The sequence below is a fragment of the Melospiza melodia genome, chromosome 22 (assembly GCF_035770615.1).
Source record: "Melospiza melodia melodia isolate bMelMel2 chromosome 22, bMelMel2.pri, whole genome shotgun sequence".
Classification (NCBI taxonomy): Eukaryota; Metazoa; Chordata; class Aves; order Passeriformes; family Passerellidae; genus Melospiza; species Melospiza melodia.
Genome location: NC_086215.1, coordinates 12,839,619 through 12,857,183, shown reverse-complemented (window position 1 = coordinate 12,857,183; position 17,565 = coordinate 12,839,619). Strand labels below are relative to the sequence as shown.

The 17,565-nt window shown below is 46.5% G+C and overlaps 1 protein-coding gene across 5 annotated transcripts in view; it reads left to right on the top strand.

Annotated features, from left to right (window-relative positions):
* MAPKAP1 (MAPK associated protein 1) overlaps positions 1-17,565 on the top strand; it is a 79,610-nt gene that overhangs the window by 43,503 nt on the left and 18,542 nt on the right. For 4 of the 5 annotated variants that reach the window (XM_063174353.1, XM_063174354.1, XM_063174356.1 and 1 more), the window contains exons 8-9: positions 1,676-1,785; positions 15,070-15,177. In XM_063174353.1, the coding sequence (XP_063030423.1) occupies positions 1,676-1,785; positions 15,070-15,177 (218 nt within the window). The remainder of the gene's footprint in view (positions 1-1,675; positions 1,786-15,069; positions 15,178-17,565) is intronic. The other variant, XM_063174357.1, reaches the window with a different exon arrangement.

The window sequence follows — 17,565 nt, the reverse complement described above, 5'->3', positions numbered from 1 at the left end:
CAGGTGTGTGGTGCTCGTGCAGGTCATGAAACTGCTGCTCCACAGCAGCTTCAAGGGAAATTGCTCCTCAGTGGAGTGCTGGGGAAGATCTCTGCTCATTGCAGGCGTTAGCCCCTGAGCCCTGGGCTGTTCCCAGGACAGCAGTGTCACCTGCAGTGGCACTCCCTCCCTCAGCTCTGCTCCTGCTGCGCTGAACGCGCGGCACAAACAGAGGGAAAAGCAGATGCATGAAGAGGTTGGGATTATTTGGTTTGAAGACGAGTAAGATAGAGTTATAAATAATAAATGGTCTGGAGAACATAAATTTGGGCTTTTAGGCAGTTTCATTTTGCCAGGAACAAAGGGAATTGAAAATGAAATTCAGATGAGACCAAGGCAGAACCGAGGAGAGGGAAACGGCGTCTCACACCAGCGAGGGGGGACAGGGGGACATGTCCTGAGCCCAGGCTTGATGCTGCTGCCAGGAGCACGGGTGGCCCCAGGACACCGAGCTGTGACCAGCACGTGGCCCGGCAGGGGCTCCTGGCCCCTGGGTCACGCTGCAGTCGGTGCCCTGAGCAGTGAGGGCTCTGTCCTGGCTGGGTCACCGTGGGCTGGGGATGCCGTGGCTGATGTGACCTGAGCTCCAGCCTCTGGTCCCAGCGTTTGTGTTTCAAAGTGACATGTAATATGGGTTTGTTTTGCAGGATGTACTTGTGTTGCTTGGATTGCTTTTGCCTGCCAGTTGCTTTTAAAAATATTCCAGCTGTGCTGTTCATATAGAGCTGTACTCCCTGATTAAAATTCCTGGTTGCCAGATACAAGGCTCCTCCTCCTGCCCAAATAGCTTTGCAAACCAGTTTTTTCCATGCAGAGCAATCTCTCCAGAGGGAGCCTTCAGCTCTCGGATTTCCCTGGAACTGTCTGCAGTGACATCTACTGACATGAGCCGAGACTGACTGCGAGGGCTAAGGGGCAAAATTTACTGATCTGCTCATTCAGAGTCTCTTCTATTATATTGTCATCTTCTGTGCTTCCCCAGGGGTGCCCCTCTTGGTGTCTGTGAGCAGTGTCCCCCACAGCCGTCCCCGTGCTCCTTGCAGTCCTTCCCCTGTGTGGCCTCTCCCATGGGTGATGGTCAGGACAAGGACCCACTGCCTTGGATCTTTCTGGGAGATTTTGTGCCTTTGTGTTCACAAACACGTGTCCAAAGGAGCCCCGTTAGGCTGGGAATAATGCATTGAAGAAATACCTCGGCAGTGCTGCAAAGCTGCAGTCACCGAGGGGTGTGCTGGCCTTGTCCCTAAGGGTTTGTTACGTGTGGGACACGGGTGAAAATGCCACTGCAAGCAGCTTTTCTGTAGTGTGCTGCAAAGCACAGACACGAGCTGAGGAGATGAGGAGCCCCCCAGGTGCACTGGCTCATTTTTCTCTTCTAATGCTGAACGCCAAGTGATCAAAAATAACAATAAATTAGGAAAATCCTTATACTCCTTGCCTTAAATCTCAACCCATTTTGGCTGGTTTTGTCTCTGCCTTGCTCAGGCAGTTTGCTTGGTTTCTCCTTTAACTTCCCCTTCCAGCCCAAGTTCGTTAACCATGTGCCTAACGAGTGCTTTGCTTGAAGCTAACGAGGGCTGCGGGGAGCTGCCAGTGATGATTGTTTTGTAAAACTGCATGTGCATCTGTCTTGCAGAAATGCTGCTCATGGATTCTCACTTATTCAGGTGGACAGTATGAAGGTCACCATGAAGGATATCTTACAAAAGGCCTTAAAGAGAAGGAAGGGATCACAGAGAGGCTCAGGTGGGTTATTTATCGTATTTTCTAGAGGGCAGGGTGTTTCCTCCACGAGTATATTTTATATCTCTTTTTAACCGTTGTGAACGTTGCTCAGGTTTTGGGGGGTTGTGTCCCAGCCCCACTCACAGCAGTTCTGTGTACAGGTCTGTGCTCTCCATGCTGGCACAAAGCTGGCAGTGCAGGAGCTGCATAATGTTTGCTGCAGAGCAGTATATCCATTCCTGCAAATATTTATTTATGATAACAAAGCCATTTGCATTCAAGACCAGTTCGTGGTAATTTGGGATGATGGGTGGAAGTGCAGCAAGTCCAGCCCATGATAGAGTTTGTATATATACTTCTAACTTATGTAAGAAAATTATGCTTAGTGCGATTTTAAATAATTTCAAGAATTCGTTGTTACTTGTAGTGAAAAATTTACTTTCTGCAATGTTATCAAAATAGTGCTGTTATAGTTAAGGCATATAAACACTTAAAAAGGAAAATGTACAGTGCTCGTATTTCTATTTTAAACAATGTTTTTCTGGGGAGTAGATGTGCATTCACATATATGTTAGTGTATATATTTCAGAAGTATAAGGCTGAGAGATCTTTCCAGCAACAAGAAATAATTACTGAGAGAAATTGCACTGAGTCTTGTCACGCAACAAAGGAACTTTAATATAAACCCATCTATATAGTGGGAAAGATAAGGATCTTGTCTTTGTAAATGAATGAAACCTCCTTATACACCCTCAGTTTTAACTATGGGAAAAGAAAATAAACCCTGTTCTCCTTAGAAAAAGTAGTTCAGTGCAGTTTTTAAATGCGTATATAATCTGTCATGGATTTAATTAGCTATCTTCAGATGAGAGCTGAAGTTTTAATAAAAGTTAGAAGAGATAACACAGTGAAGGACACGGATGAGCTGTCTCAAGGCCATATTCCAAGGGAACGATAAGAGCTGTAAAAAATGGCAGAGAAGAGCAATTGAATGGAGCAATGAAAATCTGATTCTCGTAAAAAAAAAAAAAGGGGGGGGAGGAGGAGAGGAGCAGCGCTGGGGGGGAGAGAGGAGCCCCGGCAGGCTGCAGCAATTTGGAGGGGGGCCAGCAGCCATCGCTCAGGCCGGCTGCGCGCCGCGCTCCAGATGTGCCAGCGGCACTCGCGCCCTGCCAGCTGACTGCGCCGTGTGATAACCTGCTCTCTGGATGCCCATCGCTGGCCGCAGAGATAGAATTAAATGATGATGATCTTCCCACAAGTTGGGAGAGGAAACAATGCATATAAATCTTGATTTCATCTCAGCGTGAGAAGTCTTTATCCATCATCACTCATAATGAACAAGTCGTTAGCGGCGATGAATGGCGGTGGGGTTTTTTCAAACACCTCTTTTGTTCACTTTTTGGGTGACTTTTATTTATTTCCTGGGGTCAGATTTCCCTTCCCTGAAGGGAGGTTGCTAAAGGATTCACTTAGCTCAGTCTTTAAACTGCTTCCCCCCTTCGTGTAACAGATGTTTTATTCTTTGTCCATTTGAAATTTGATTCTGCTTTGACTTTGTTATTTTTGCTCAGTAGTTTAGAGAAGGAATGGACCTGGCATTTCTTCCTTCAGCTAATACATTCACCTCTGCTGCCTTGGCCCTCCTGTTCAGAACCCTTTTCAGGAACAGGGTATATGGGGATGTATCAGAATTTTTTATTAACATTAACTTAGCTTATCCAAACCTTTCCTTATTCCCAATTCCCTGGATCCAGACAGGCTGTTCCAGTCCCATCTGCCACGGGCTGGCCATGCTGTGAGGGCAGGGAGAGCTCAGGATGCCACCACAGTGGGCACAGAGAGACTGGAGCAGGAGCAAAACGAAAGATTTTGCCATCATTTCTCACCTACCCCCAGATCCCTCACCATTGCAGAGGATGTGCCTCTCGCTGTCACTGGGAGATGCAGGGATAAATGGAATTGCAGGTCAGAGCATTAGCACTGCACAGGCCTGGGCCAGGGTGCTTCAGGTCATTATTAACCAGTGGATTAGGATGTCAAAGTTCTGAATAAAAGATAAGACATAATTTAGGAGAAACATTTCTCCTCATTCAGCAATGTTTCCTTTAAAGCTGGTTGGTCTGATTTTTAAAAAGTCATTACTAAAAATAGGCTGGACGTGTTTATTTAAAGTTTTTGGAATATTTTGATAAAACAGAAATGCCCGTGAGCTTTTCTGCCTGTCTCCAATGGGTCTCCAGATCAGCCTTTTCAGGACAGATGAATTTATTGCACTACAGCTTTGGCTGTTGTCAAGTACTGGTAGAGGCAGTTGCTTTCTGATCTGTTTTCACCACTGACTTACAGGGCATTTTTCAGACTGGTCCTGAATTGGCAGGAAAATGCAAACCTGGGTTGGCTACTTTGGGTGAGGAAAATTTGAGGAATTCCTGTGGTGCAATTGGGAAGGGTTTGTTCAGCATGACTAGAGCTAAAACACTAGGCTAGCTTTCTCCAAATACTTTGTTCAGCCAGTAAAGATTATTTGTTGCAGCAAAATACTGATCAGTAGGAGACAGAAATGGGCTAGAACCTTTTCTTCATAGAAAGGGCCTGAAAAAACAGCAGCAATATTCTGACTCTGCCTAGCTCTATTTAGATAAAATTATTGCAAACTGTTCAAACTATTTCACCTTCCTTGCAATTCTTCTTTCTTAGTGTCTCCGGGCTTTTGACATATGAACTCTGACCATTTTTAAATGATAATATTTGAGCCAGCCAAGGCAGGTGGTGCAGTACCTGGATGTGCTGTAGCTCAGAGAGCCTGGCCCCCAGTCCTCTCCTGGAGGCCGTGCTTGTCCTGCAGCAGGACAGGGGGACCTGGTGACCTGTCCCACCACAGGCACCCACGGGGGCTAAGGGGAGCACTGGATCATCTCTGCCACGTGCCCAAATCACCAACTGGGAGAGGCACAGGAATGGCTGCAAGTTAGGAAAGAGCCTGTAACACCCAGTCGGTGCTGCATACTGGAGAAGATAAATCTGCAGAGGAAATGGTTGAGGCAGATGTTTAATTAGTTGGAGCCAGGCTGGATAAATCAGGATAGGAGCTGTCTATGCAGATACGCCGGTGTGCCTTCCCTTCCTCTGGGCTGGTGTCACTGCCTTTAGAAACAAACTGTTCTTTCTGCTGAGAGAGGAGCAGCAGCAGGAGTCGTACAGCCTCTCCCTTACTGTAATGGATTCCCCTGTGTACACTCATAAAATAGAAAATGTAATTGATGTTTTCTTATGGTAATGAAAACTAACGAAGTCGAATACTTTATCATCAATTTGTTTAACCTATTGCGTGCTCAGCAGCGTGTATTGCACAGGCATATTTCATGGGAGGGCTGGAAATAAAACTGCAGTTCTGGGATGAGCTTCTAGGGGATCCTTGTCTAATCCAGGATGGGCCACCTTGAGGGGGCTCAGGGGCATTGCTCGTGCAAGAGGGTTTTCTGAAAATAGCTCAGATGGGAGAGAAAGAGCCAAGGATGGGCACAGAGAGGGGAGCTGGAATCTCCATCAGTGCCACAGGGACCTGGCTGGGCACTGGGATAACAGCCCTTGGAGAACCCTCCTGTCCAGGGGTAGTTTAGGGATTGTTTTGTATAATCCTGCCATGCCTACATCTCCTTTCTGTGTGCACTTCAGCAGCTGATGGTGTAAATATAAAATCTCTCTGCAGTGTGGCAGATCTGCAGAAAAGAACTCACATGCTGGAGATTGGGAGCGTTAAGAACTTCCTGTTCTCCTTGAATTTATCAGTAAAAATGTCAGATACCATGCTGTCTGGATTTTGAACAGCTCTAATAACCGAGTCCTGAAAAGCTGTTTTAGAAGGTGAGACTGGGGTGTTTTAGTGCTTGGGATAATTCTGCTCCCCAGAGATCAGTTAACATTAACTTCTGGAGCAGGTAGCTGTTGGGCACGCTTGGAATCCCACCCTCAGCTTGGCAGAGGAAGCTTTGTAGGTCGCACAGGTCAGGTTGCAGAACTGTAAAACACCGTTACCCCTGGAACTTGATTTGCTTTACTGGGAAATGATTTTCCTGCTCGCTCAGTCTGGTGTGTGTTTCTGCTGGTGTTACTTTCAGCAGTACTCATGTGTTACCCCATTAACATGTAAGAAATCTGGGTTGTGGTAGGTGTGCTCTTTAAATCCTGCTTTTTTAGGGAGGCTCAGAGGGACCAAGGCAGGCACAGCTCTTCCCAGGTGGAAGGCAGAGCCCATGCTCTGCTCCCAGGGCTCAGCTGGGGCTGGGGCTGACAGCAGCCCACAGAGTGCAGCAGGCAGGAGATCTTATCAGGCTTTTTATATCTGCACCAAAGCCTGCACTCAATATTGCCTGTAAAATATGTTTGCATGGATTACGATTTTAAGAACATAGGAGAGATGGTGACTTCATCCTTGATACTTCATGTATCTTGATGCCATGGTGATTCTCAAATTAAATATGTGCAGGAACTATATGTACACTTGGAAGTCATCTCCGTGCCTGTGAGCTGTCTCATTCCTGCTGCTCTTCCACAAACACATTCCCTGGGACGCCAGTTGCCTTCTCCTCCAGAGCTCAGCTGAATGGACTATAAATACTAATGTAAAGTAAATAACAATGCAGAGAGAATGTGTGCAGAGGCTTTGTTTTCAAACAAATTAAGCATCGATGTCAGTATATAAAAACAGAATGTTCTTAGAAGGAGATGAGAGACAAAACTAAACAACATAAAATGCTGAAATGTTGGAATAATCCTGCCTGCTCCTGGTCCGTGTCAGCCTCTCTCCATCTGAAATTTCTAGTGAGCAGAGAAGTCTCCTCTGATTAATCTTGTCTGATTTCAAGTAGAAATTCTTTGCAGGGTGAACATGCTACTGATTATTATTTAATAGCTGCCTCCGACTGCAAACATCCCCCGACCAGAAAGGCTCAGTCCTTTTAAGAACAAAATGCTCTACAAGTTTAATTGTTATAAACAAAACCTTCTGCCAACATTGCACAGACGTGACCTGTATTTTCCGTAGGTTAGAGGGAGAGTTATTAGCTCAGTGTTCTGTGAGTTTGGAGAAAGATTAATACTTTTTCAATAAATGAAAACAGCTGCTTTGCAATAACATTCAAGTCCCTAACAGCTGTCAACCAGTGCTTTTTGCATTCTTTAAAATGTGTAAAGTGACCAAAAATAGTTTAAAATAATCTTCCTGGTTTGTTTAAGTGTATTATTTCACTGCCACAGGAAGCTGAATAATAAGAAAAGAGAAAGATTCAAGAAACAGGCGCAGGACTTAAAGATAAAAGCCTCCATATCATATTTTAGTCCCTACACCAGAATCAGAGGAATTGCAGCTGCCAAGGGCAGGGAAAGGAGCCTGTTCCACCCCCTGGTTCCTGGGAGCACAGTCTGTTACAGAGCCACGTTTTGTGGTGGTTGGTTATTGCCATGGTTTGGATTTGTTCACACAAAGTTCAGGTTACCCTCAGAACCTGGGGACTCTCAGATGAAGAGTTCTGCTTGGGGCTCATCTTTGTGTGAGGAGCAGCTGGGGAGGAGAGCTCTGAGTTGTGTTTGAAAATTCAGTTTCTGACATGTCAGTGTCAGCACCACATTTAATGTCAAATTTCGTGACTTAAATGTTCTAAAGCAGCTGCTGGAGGAGCTGTGGGCCTTGCTGGGGTTTTCCTTCCTCATCCTACCTTGTTGGTGGGAGAGTAAGACAAAAAAATGTCTGTAAAGGGAGGTGTGTGTGTATTTTGATTGCACATATATGTAGTTATTTATCCATTTTGAAAAAGGAGAATTAAAAAGATAAACCATGTAAAGCTGCAGCCCTGTGGATTAAAGCACTTCTAACAGATGAACTACAGTTAGAATAAACTGTCGTTAAAGTTTGATACTGTCATGGAATGATGGTAACTGAGGAGTTTAAATTTAAAAGTAAATATGTTCGAGTAGGCGATGCATATGTTTGCTCTGACTCTTTCTGGGATGGAAGCCCCAGCATCTGTGACAGTGAAAAGCCAATTAATTTGTGTTTCCTTGTGTTCACACTCGTGCTTTTCTGCTTAATGGCAGTTGTGAGTGGCTCTGGCTCCGGGTGCTTTGTTTTGGATCATTACAGCAGCCCTGCAGAGCCCGGTGCAGGGTATGAGCAGCTCTACCTGCATTCCCAGGGCTGTTGCAGCATTCCCAGGGCTGGGATCACTCAGCACCAGTGCCGGCATTCCCAGGGCTGTTGCAGCATTCCCAGGGCTCTGCGTGGCTCCCCTCGCTGCTCCCAGCCAGGGCTGATGCTGGAAGGGGCAGAGCTGCTCCCTGCCCGGTTTTGGGGGTGTTTCCTGGAGCAGGGTGAGCCCCTGGGTGCAGAGAGGCCAGTGCAGCTGCTGGGAATGATTTCCTCCTGCCCAGGCCCGGCTCAGCTCTGCAGCAGGGTGATTTATTTGCCCCACTCCCCCTTTCCCTCTCCCCAGCCCGTGATGCTGAGCAGACCCCGCTGTGTTGGTGTACGGGGAACAGCTCATCAGAAATAAAGTGTGTGAATAGTTGGTCAGAGCAGCAGTGTGTGCCTTGGGCTGGGGAGGGGCTGGGTGCCAGCCCAGGAGAATTTTTCATGCCCAGCCTCCAAAATGAAGGTGAAATATTGAACAGTTTTGGACCTGTTGGTATTGAATCCATGTGGTTACTGGTTCTACTGGTTTGGTATTAATGCTGTAATTCAGGTGACGTTTTAGGGCCAGGCTGAGAGCAGGGCAGCTGTAGAGTTTAAAATAAAATCTGTGTATTGGATTTCTGCTGTAGGTGCTTTACATTATAGATCAAACATGACGATTTTGTCTCAGCTTTTTTTAGAGCTGCACATTGCTAATGCAAAAAGGTAGCAATTAAGTAAAACCCTTCTGTTGAGCTGTGCACAGCCCGGGTTGCTGCTGGCTGTGCTGCATTTGCTGTTCCCCAGAAAAGCAATCCAGAAATGAAGTGTTTGTTTCTTTTTAAGGGGCTTTTGACTAAATTCTTTAATTTCACTGGCTGTCAAGGTAGTGTTAAGTAAAATAGGTTTGAACTGCTGTAGTTTTTGTGTACTGGACTAGATGTCAGAAACCTTTGCCATCACTGGAAATTCTGTCACTCTGGATTTACTATCTGTTTCCCACAGCTGAATTCCTGAGCAGTGTGATTTAACACCTTGGCTCTCCATCAACCAGGCCTGGCATTTATTTGAATGCATTACACCACTGGTTTCCATAAACTATTTTACAATTGTTTCATATAAATGACTGTTTATTTCTACAAAAACCATCTGTATTTCTGTGGAGAGCGGCAGATAACTGTGTGTAAAATTCGGTAATGTCACAACAGTGCAAGTTAAGGAAAAACAGATTGGGCTAAAAAAAACCTCTCGTGCTTGTGCATAATGTTAAAAGTTTGTTTTCACTATTTAAATATCTTTATTTATTAACCAGTATTTGCATTTGTAATGATAAAATCTTTATTCCACTTCAGAGGTGTTGAGGGGCTTTGGGGATTTTTCGCGGATAAACAGATTTAAGACGTCCTCGCAGCAGCAGGATTGGAGATGTAAACATTCTGCTCTGCAGCCAGTTCCTCTCTCACTGTTTACATATTTTCTGTTGTTTTATTGTCATTGCCAAGCACACAATGGAATCCTGCCCCTTCTGTCATGTTCTGAGAAGGCTCCTGAGCCCTCTCCCTGTTCCCCCTTTCTCTGCAGTGCACTGACCCTGCTCCTCCCTCTGCCCTTTTGCTATGGCCCAGTGCTCATCCCCTGGGCTATGTCCAGCAGCCAGGGCTCCCCCAGGCCTCCCCAGGGACGAGGAGCTGCCTCGGTTTCCCTCCTCCCAGCCAGCACCCAAGGAGCCTCCACACTGAGCTATTTTAATTCCTCCATCTGCTGCCCATGTGGTGGCAGAGGGAACGCTGGAATCCAGCAGTCTTACACTTAGCACGACTGATACTTTCTGACAGACTATTTGAAATGATAGAAATACATAAATCTCCTCTTTTTTATGACCTTGTAATAGCTGCAACATATTTCCAGCAAATATTTTCTATAGCAATAATAAAAAAGCGATAACAAAAAAATAAATATAAATATAGTTTAAACTCAAGCGGAATCGTGCTTTCAAAGCCCAGGGATGGAGCAGCAAAGCAATAAATCACAAATCCTTGTGAAAGGAGGGACTTGAAATGGAAAGTCCCACAGACATCAGTGTTAAGTGTTTATCAACAGGGGTTTTTGACTGCTCTGCTGCCTTCTGCCTGTGCTCAGTTCCCTTTTGCTTGTTCCCTCCTGCCCAGCATCTGTCACCGTGGCTGTTGGGCTGTGGCTGCCTAACTGCCCACATTTCTGATCTTTTCTTTCCTATTTTCTTTGTTACTTTTTCTTTCCCTTTGTTATTTCCTTTGGCCCCAGCAGCCATGGCTGCCCTGGATCGCTGGCAGTGCCCAGGGCCGGGCTGAGCAGGGTTTGGAGCAGCCTGGGGCAGGGAAGGTGTCCAGCACGGCAGGGGTGGCACTGGAGGAGGTTTTGAGCCGCTCTGTGGCCCCGTGTGCTTGCAGAGTGAGCAGGAGCAGGGTCTGGGCGTGCTGCAGGTCAGGCTGCAGGTGCTGCCCCATGAGCACCACGTGCAAGGTGCTGCTCACACCAGCTGCTCTCAGCTGTGCGAGGTGGCAGGGCTCTCTGGAAGGGCTTCAAGGACAGACAGCTTTGCCTGGGCGTTCTCACCAGGCCAACTGAAATTGTAACTGGAGCCCCTAGCAAGGAGCAGGATTAATGGATGGCGTGTGAGCTATTGCAGCATACAGGAGCATGGCTTTGGCAGAGCAGGCTGTGCTCCAGCACGCTGAGAGGGAGCCAGAGACCATCTGAAGGGGATGGTGGGTTTGCCATGGCACGCTTAGGTTTCCAAAAAAGATTTGACAAAGGCTCATAAAGCAATTAAGCTGTCACAGGATGACAAGGAGGATCCTCACATGGATTAATAATTGATTAAAAGACAGGAAACAAAGAATAGGAATAATGGCCCTTGGTGATTAGTAACTAGGTTACTGGTGGAGCTCCAGTGGAACTGGTGGAACCTGCATTGTTCCTTAATGTGGGGCATGGAAAGGATGTGAATGCTGATGTGACAAAATGTGCTGTTGATACAAAAGAGGTAAGAATAGTGCAAATAAAAGCTGTCTGTGAAGCACTGCAGAGGTATCCACAGTGCTGAGTGACAGGACAATAAAACGAGAGAGGGAAGTCAGTGTCAATGAGTACAAAATAATATACATGGTGAAAAGCAACTGTAACTGTATGTGTACAATGATGGGCTCTAATTACCTTCCATCAGTCAGGAAAAGTATCCAGCATCATCACCGTAGTTCTCTGAACACTTCAGCTCTGTGTAGGAGCAGGCAGAAAGACAAATGGAGCATCAGGAGCTGAGTCCATAAATCCCACCATACCCACGTCTTAATTGCTGTATTTTGTCTCAAAAAAGAGAAGTGAAGAGATGCAGAAAGGGATGAGTATGGAAATGGATCAGGCACGTGAAATGAGGAGCAGATGCTGAGGAGGGAAGGGGTTTTCAGGTGTGGAAAAGGCACAACTGGGTACAAGAAGTGTCTGTGAAGTGGAGGTGGTGGGGACAGGGAATTGGGAAGGTTTTATCCTGGTAGTTCTGAGGGAGGAGCTGCTCACCCCAAACGTTGGGGTGGCAATGGCTCATTGGAACAAGAGGAATACTTTTCCTCACACTGTAATAAATTGAGGAGGTAAATGTCATGGAAATGGGAAATCCGAAAGTGTTTTGGACAAATGCATGGACTGTAAAGGGAACAGAAACAGCTGATGTGGCACAGGTGGAAGTGGGGTGTTGGTGAGGATTATGGGAGCTCTTGAAGGTGAAGAGAGGGATATACAGGCCTAGGGATGTGTTTTGTTACAGAGACAAATGCTGTAAAATGTAACCTCAGTTTTCAACAGTTTGGGTGGTTTTGTTGACACTGGTCTTTTTTGTTTAGGTTTGGCAACTCCACAAACATTAAATATTCTTTCTATAATCCTTATTTCACCCTAGTAACTAGTTTGGAGATGGAGGGGGTTTAGTTGGGGTTTTGTTTAAAGCCTGGTTCCCTGCTGCAGTGTTAGTATTGTTTATTGTGCAGATTCACCCCTGACCGTGGCATTCTTCATTGCTATTGAAAGTTAATGGGGGAAAAATTGCATTCCAAACATTTGAACCTGTAGTAGCCATGGCTGAACTTAGTTGATCTCTGGTGATCGGTTCAATTTAGTTACGATTTTTAGCCATTAGGCTGGGGCTGAATGATGGTGATTTGGTTGAGGCCAAATGTCTGCAGAAAATTGGCTGTTTGATAAGAGCCCTGTTATCAGAGGGGGATACTTTCTCATTTACATTTAGATGAGTATTGATTATTTATTTACTCAGAGAAGTGAGATTCGTTCCCAATCTTATCTCTCTAGTCTCTGCTTGTCAGCAGAAAGAGAGAGAGAGCTCCTGACAACAGCCCAAGATAACAGCACTTTGTAGTGGAGATAAAAGTTGGAATGGGCCTTTTTCTAGTCTTGACTGAAAGGATAAGTTTTAAAAATTAGAACTGATGGGTCGTGCTTTCAAAAGCCCTTTCTGAAAGCTTTGCAGCTTAAATGGCAACAGAATTGGTTTGTTGGTATGCAGGTGGCTGTTCCCTTCTGCAAGGAGAACCCTTAATTTGATTACAGGGCGGGATTCTTCCCAGGCACCTTTGTGTGCTCATAGGGAACTGTGGGTCCTGGGGTCTTGTTTTTAGTTCCTGATGAACATTCCTGTCTCTAAAGGGGTGTCTTGAAATAACCAGGTGGGTGTCTGTGCACAGAATCCAAGGTGAGAGTGGTTCCACAGGGATTCAGGTGAAGGGATGTGTGGGATGGAGGATCACCCCAGGAGGGGTGTGGAGCCCTGGGAGCTGCCAGCAGCAGCAAAGCTTGGCTTGGGACACTGGCCAGCACAGTCCGTGCCAGGATTTTAAAGGTTTATTTTACAACTGCATTGAACATTTGCATGAGATTACAGAAATCCATAAAATCCATCTTTGGTATTGCCACTTGAAAATTTGTTGAAATTCACAGAGCAGGATTCCATTAGGGGACCATTAAATTATCCAATATTCCTACTACAGTGACATCATTTGAACTTGTGAGAGAAGCCTGATAGTAAAACTCCTCCACAGACTCAGCCTAACGTTCTTCATCTGTTGGCAAGCAGAGGTCATGTAAATGTGGACAGATATTTAAAGCATAATTGAAGAGGAGATACTCTCTGAAAATCCATTTGCACTTTTTTATTCATTTCTCAGTATTTTTCTCAGTATTTCCTGGTTTTAAGGAGTTATCCATGAGGCAGGTTGACCTGCTCTGGAGCTCTCTTTCCCTGCTTTCCTAGCAGAGTTAATACAGGCTTGACACAAACTGGGTAAAACAGTTTACCTGATCATGGGGTTCTCGAGCTGCTCCAGACAGAAATGACCCTGAGGCACTGCAGGGTGTGTCGAGGGGTGGTCCCTGATGGCTCTCCTCAGGGTTCAGCAGCGTGGGGACTGGTTCTGATGGGGGTGATGTTTTTGGGGTGGAATCGGATCCTCACAGAGGGACCACGAGCCCTGCCTACCTTTGACCCTTCCATGGTGTCAGGGTTTGCCCCTGTTGGGCAGGGCTTTGGGACTGGGTACCAACAGCACAGATGTTCAGATCTGTGCCAGCAGTGCCCTTGGATGTAGCTCAGGAATCTCTGGAAGGTGCTTGGGATGGACAGACAAAGCCATTGGCTTTGGCTTTCACTGGTCCTGTTCTTAAACCTACACCAGATTTTGAATCCAAATTGATTTACTGCTTTGAGATTTGTTTCAGTTCGGTATATTTTGCTTCTGCCTAACAAGCAGGCCTGTGTTTATCTAATTTATTTTAAATTTAAATAGTTAATCACATTTCCAGTAGCCGGGAGAGGGGCAGTGTTGGTGCTGGGTCTGTTTGCCTTTCTTTGTGCTGCGTGCTTTGCTCTGCTGATGCTTTGGCAGCATCCCGTGCCCCCAGTGGTTGTGCTGGGCAGGGTGGGAGCCCCCTGTGCCCTGCAGAAAGCCTGGCACTGCACCTGCTGGGTGGCACTGGGAATAAGGAGAGTGCCCAGTGCTCCACAGGGAGGGAACGGCCCGGCCGAGCAGCGAGTGCCTCGCGCGGCTGTGGGGAGATGGAATGAGCAGCTGTAATTGAAATTCTGCTGTAGTAAATTTAAAATTAATTGGCCAACAAATTCCATTCCTTAGGCATGCCATCTGAGGCTGAAAGACTTAATTTTTTTATATATTTTAAATATTTCATCATATATGCTCGTAATTCAAAGTCAGCAAACAGTCAGAAATCTTTTAAGTAGTGGTGAAGAGGGAACAGATTTTGTAATTTCAATTCTAGGGGTTTTTTTTGCTTTGAGACGTAGTTAAAGAGGCACTTGGGTCTGCCCCCACCCCACCAGGGTCTCCCAACCCCTGTCAGGACAGCAGGGCTGGGGCTGGCTCAGGGGCTTCACCTGGAATTGGATCAGTGTCCTGGTTTTGTTCCAGTTAAGCCATGTAGTTTAAGGATCCATTCAACTAGATTTTTTTTTTACTGGCCTAGCTTTTATAAAACCAATTTTTAATACATTTTCTGTAGTTGTAAAACAGCTTTTTAAGTGCTATTGTCCTTTCTTGTGCATTTGGTTGGAGAAGAAAGAAGCTGGGACCTGAACCTCTAAGATCTACTGTTAAAATGTGAAAATAATTCATTCAAAGCAGCAGCATCTGTCCCTCTGTGTGATGCAGTCCATAAGTAAGGGCTGATTTCCTTCCCAGGTGCTTCCAGTGCTCTGTGCAGGCAAGAGGGATGGGAGCAGCAGGGAGCAACACTGGGCCCCTCTTCACTCAGGAAAGATGCCCAAAATGCCCCCAGGGAGTACAGCGAGGTCTGAGGGTGTTTCCCACTCCAGGCAGGGGCTTGGTGCAGCCTCACCTGTGCAGGGACAGGTGGGAGTGTTGGACAGGGGTTTGGCAGGGCAGGGACAGCTGTGGACAGTGGGATGTGCTGTTTCCTTCCACAGCATCCTCCAGCCCTTCCTTTGGCAAGGGGCTCGGGGACATCGACACCCACCTGCTGTGTCCTGGGCTGCCAGCAACCTCGTGTGAGTTGAACGTGCTAAGCCATCACTTTGTTAGAAAACAGATGATTTTACAAGTTACTTTATGTTGCAGGTCCTCAGTATCGGCTGGAGAAGCAGAGTGAACCTAATGTCCCAGTAGATTTAGACTGTACCTTGGAGAGCCAGAGCACTTTGGAATTCTGCCTTGTCCGGGAGAACAGTATGTTTCCCCTTTTCACTTTTGCTCTTGTAAACTGCTTAAACTCACATAAGTTATGTATTTTGGAACACAAGCTGTACTGTCTGGGCAAGTACGTTTTGACGAGACTCTCTGTCCCGAGGCACTTCTCCGTGGTGCCAAAACAATATTCCAGAGGGAAATGATGGATTTCATACCTTTAGTAAATAGTCTGCATCCTGTTTATCACTTCATGATTAATCTTTTGCTGTTAAACTGCTCTGTAAAGTTATGACCAACCCTGAAAAACACGAAATATGAACCTGTCTGTGCTGCAGACGTTGCTCAGTGAGTTGGGTTGGTCTGCAGGGTGTTGTGCCCTGTCAGTGTGGCTGTCAGAGACACTGGGGGTTTCTAATGCAATTTAAAGAAATTAGCCATGCAGAAATAACTGCAGCAGTTTGATGATTTTTGAAGTGCCAGACAAATAATCTTCTCTCCAGCTCTGCTCAAATATTTTTATTCTATTACTGTTTTAATCATCCTAATATTTATTTCCTGATTTATTTCTTTACTTGAAACAATATGAAACTTTTAAAAAAGACATTTAACATTGGTTTGTGTTTGTTCCCCATGGAATTTTGATCCATTCTTCTTTCTTTACAGCAGCCATGCTCTCAGGTTTGGTGTTCTTTCGTTCCATTTTGTGTAAAAATGTTGATGGTACTAATGAGTGAAACCAGTCACAGTCCTGCCCTCAGCCAAGAACACTGCACAGCCATTGTAAGAGCCTGCTTCAAGCAGTGGAAGAGTTTGTTCCTTCTGTGCAGAGGTTAAACCTTTCAGTGGTGCTTTTTGGCCCCAGCAGTTGTGTCTGATCCCAGCAGAGCCTCCCCAGAGCAGCCCTGGGTGCAGCACAAGGGACAGGAGCAGCCTGAGCCCCCCGTGCTGCTGGGGCAGGGATGGGCACTCAGCTCTGCCTGCTGCTCTCCCTGGGGTGGCACTTGCTCCCAAAATGTTCCTGGTGCTCCTGGTTCATGTCTGCACAAAATGGTTCTGAGAAACCGTAGGAGAGACCTTGGCAAGAGGGAGCAGGGGGGCTGTGCTGAGGAAATGGAGCAATTCTGACCTCGCTAATCGAGTTGTGCTCTTCCACAAGCCAGAATTCCCCGACGTCTGCATCCCACCTATTATTTTTGTATTGATTTTTAATCTATGAAATGATCCTCACTAGTCATACTTCCATGGGTTTTGCTTGTGATTTAAAATAACATTTTTTAAAACCCAGGCTCTGTAATTAAAAGAGTACTGCAGATGCTGCATTTTAAATGTATTTTCATCATCTGTGGAGGAATCCAGGCTGTGTCCTGTAGCTGTATCCCCCGCAGGTCTTTGCTCTCATGAGTGCCTGGGTTCAGGTTGCAGCATTACTGAAGGAGTAAATCTAGTGGAAGTTTGTACGTGGTGTAGCAGCAGGCAGTCAGTCTGCTCTGCTCCAGGAGAGCCTCAGGAGCCGTGGCTCAGAATAAATGTCAGAGTGTTGAGGGGACTCCTGTCCCTGCTCCTGAAGTCCTTGTGCTGCCCTGCTCCCCTTGCCAGGCCAGGGAGCCCAAAGTGAGCCCTGGAGAGCTGTGGGATGGAGCCCTGAGGCTGCTGGGTCCAAATTGCCTGAGCTGGGGAGCTCTCCTGCCCTCCTTGGCACCCTGTGTGCCCGTCCAGGAGGGTGCTCTGAGCCCTGCTGGGGTGGCATTGCCCAGGCAGGGTGACCCTGTGTGCCCATCCAGGAGGGTGCTCTGAGCCCTGCTGGGGTGGCATTGCCCAGGCAGGGTGACCCTGTGTGCCTGCCCAGGAGGGTGCTCTGAGCCCTGCTGGGGTGGCATTGCCCAGGCAGGGTGACCCTGTGTGCCCATCCAGGAGGGTGCTCTGAGCCCTGCTGGGGTGGCATTGCCCAGGCAGGGTGACCCTGTGTGCCTGCCCAGGAGGGTGCTCTGAGCCCTGCTGGGGTGGCATTGCCCAGGCAGGGTGACCCTGCCCTGGCCCTGCACAGAGGAGCTCCAGGACGGCACAGTCTGTGAGATCACTCACTGTCCCTGCCTTGGGCAGAGCCTGCTCCCCCCTGCAGTCAGAAAATGGATTTTGGGGTGCTTAGGAGCTATCTTTTGGCCTGACATTAGAATAGAAATATTGACAGTTTTGCACTATTAATAAAATAATGGCTTGACAATCCTATCAGCGAACTGAAATATTCACTTCATGCATTCTGTCTTGATTTGAAATACTTTTAGCTTTGATATGCCAGTCAGAAAAAAACTCTCTTGTAACAGCTATTACTTGTAAATGTGCTCTTCATAGTCTCATAGTCATTTATAAATATATATATGGATGATGGCAAGCATCTCCTGGGAGAAGAGGAGCCACATTCCTTTGGGC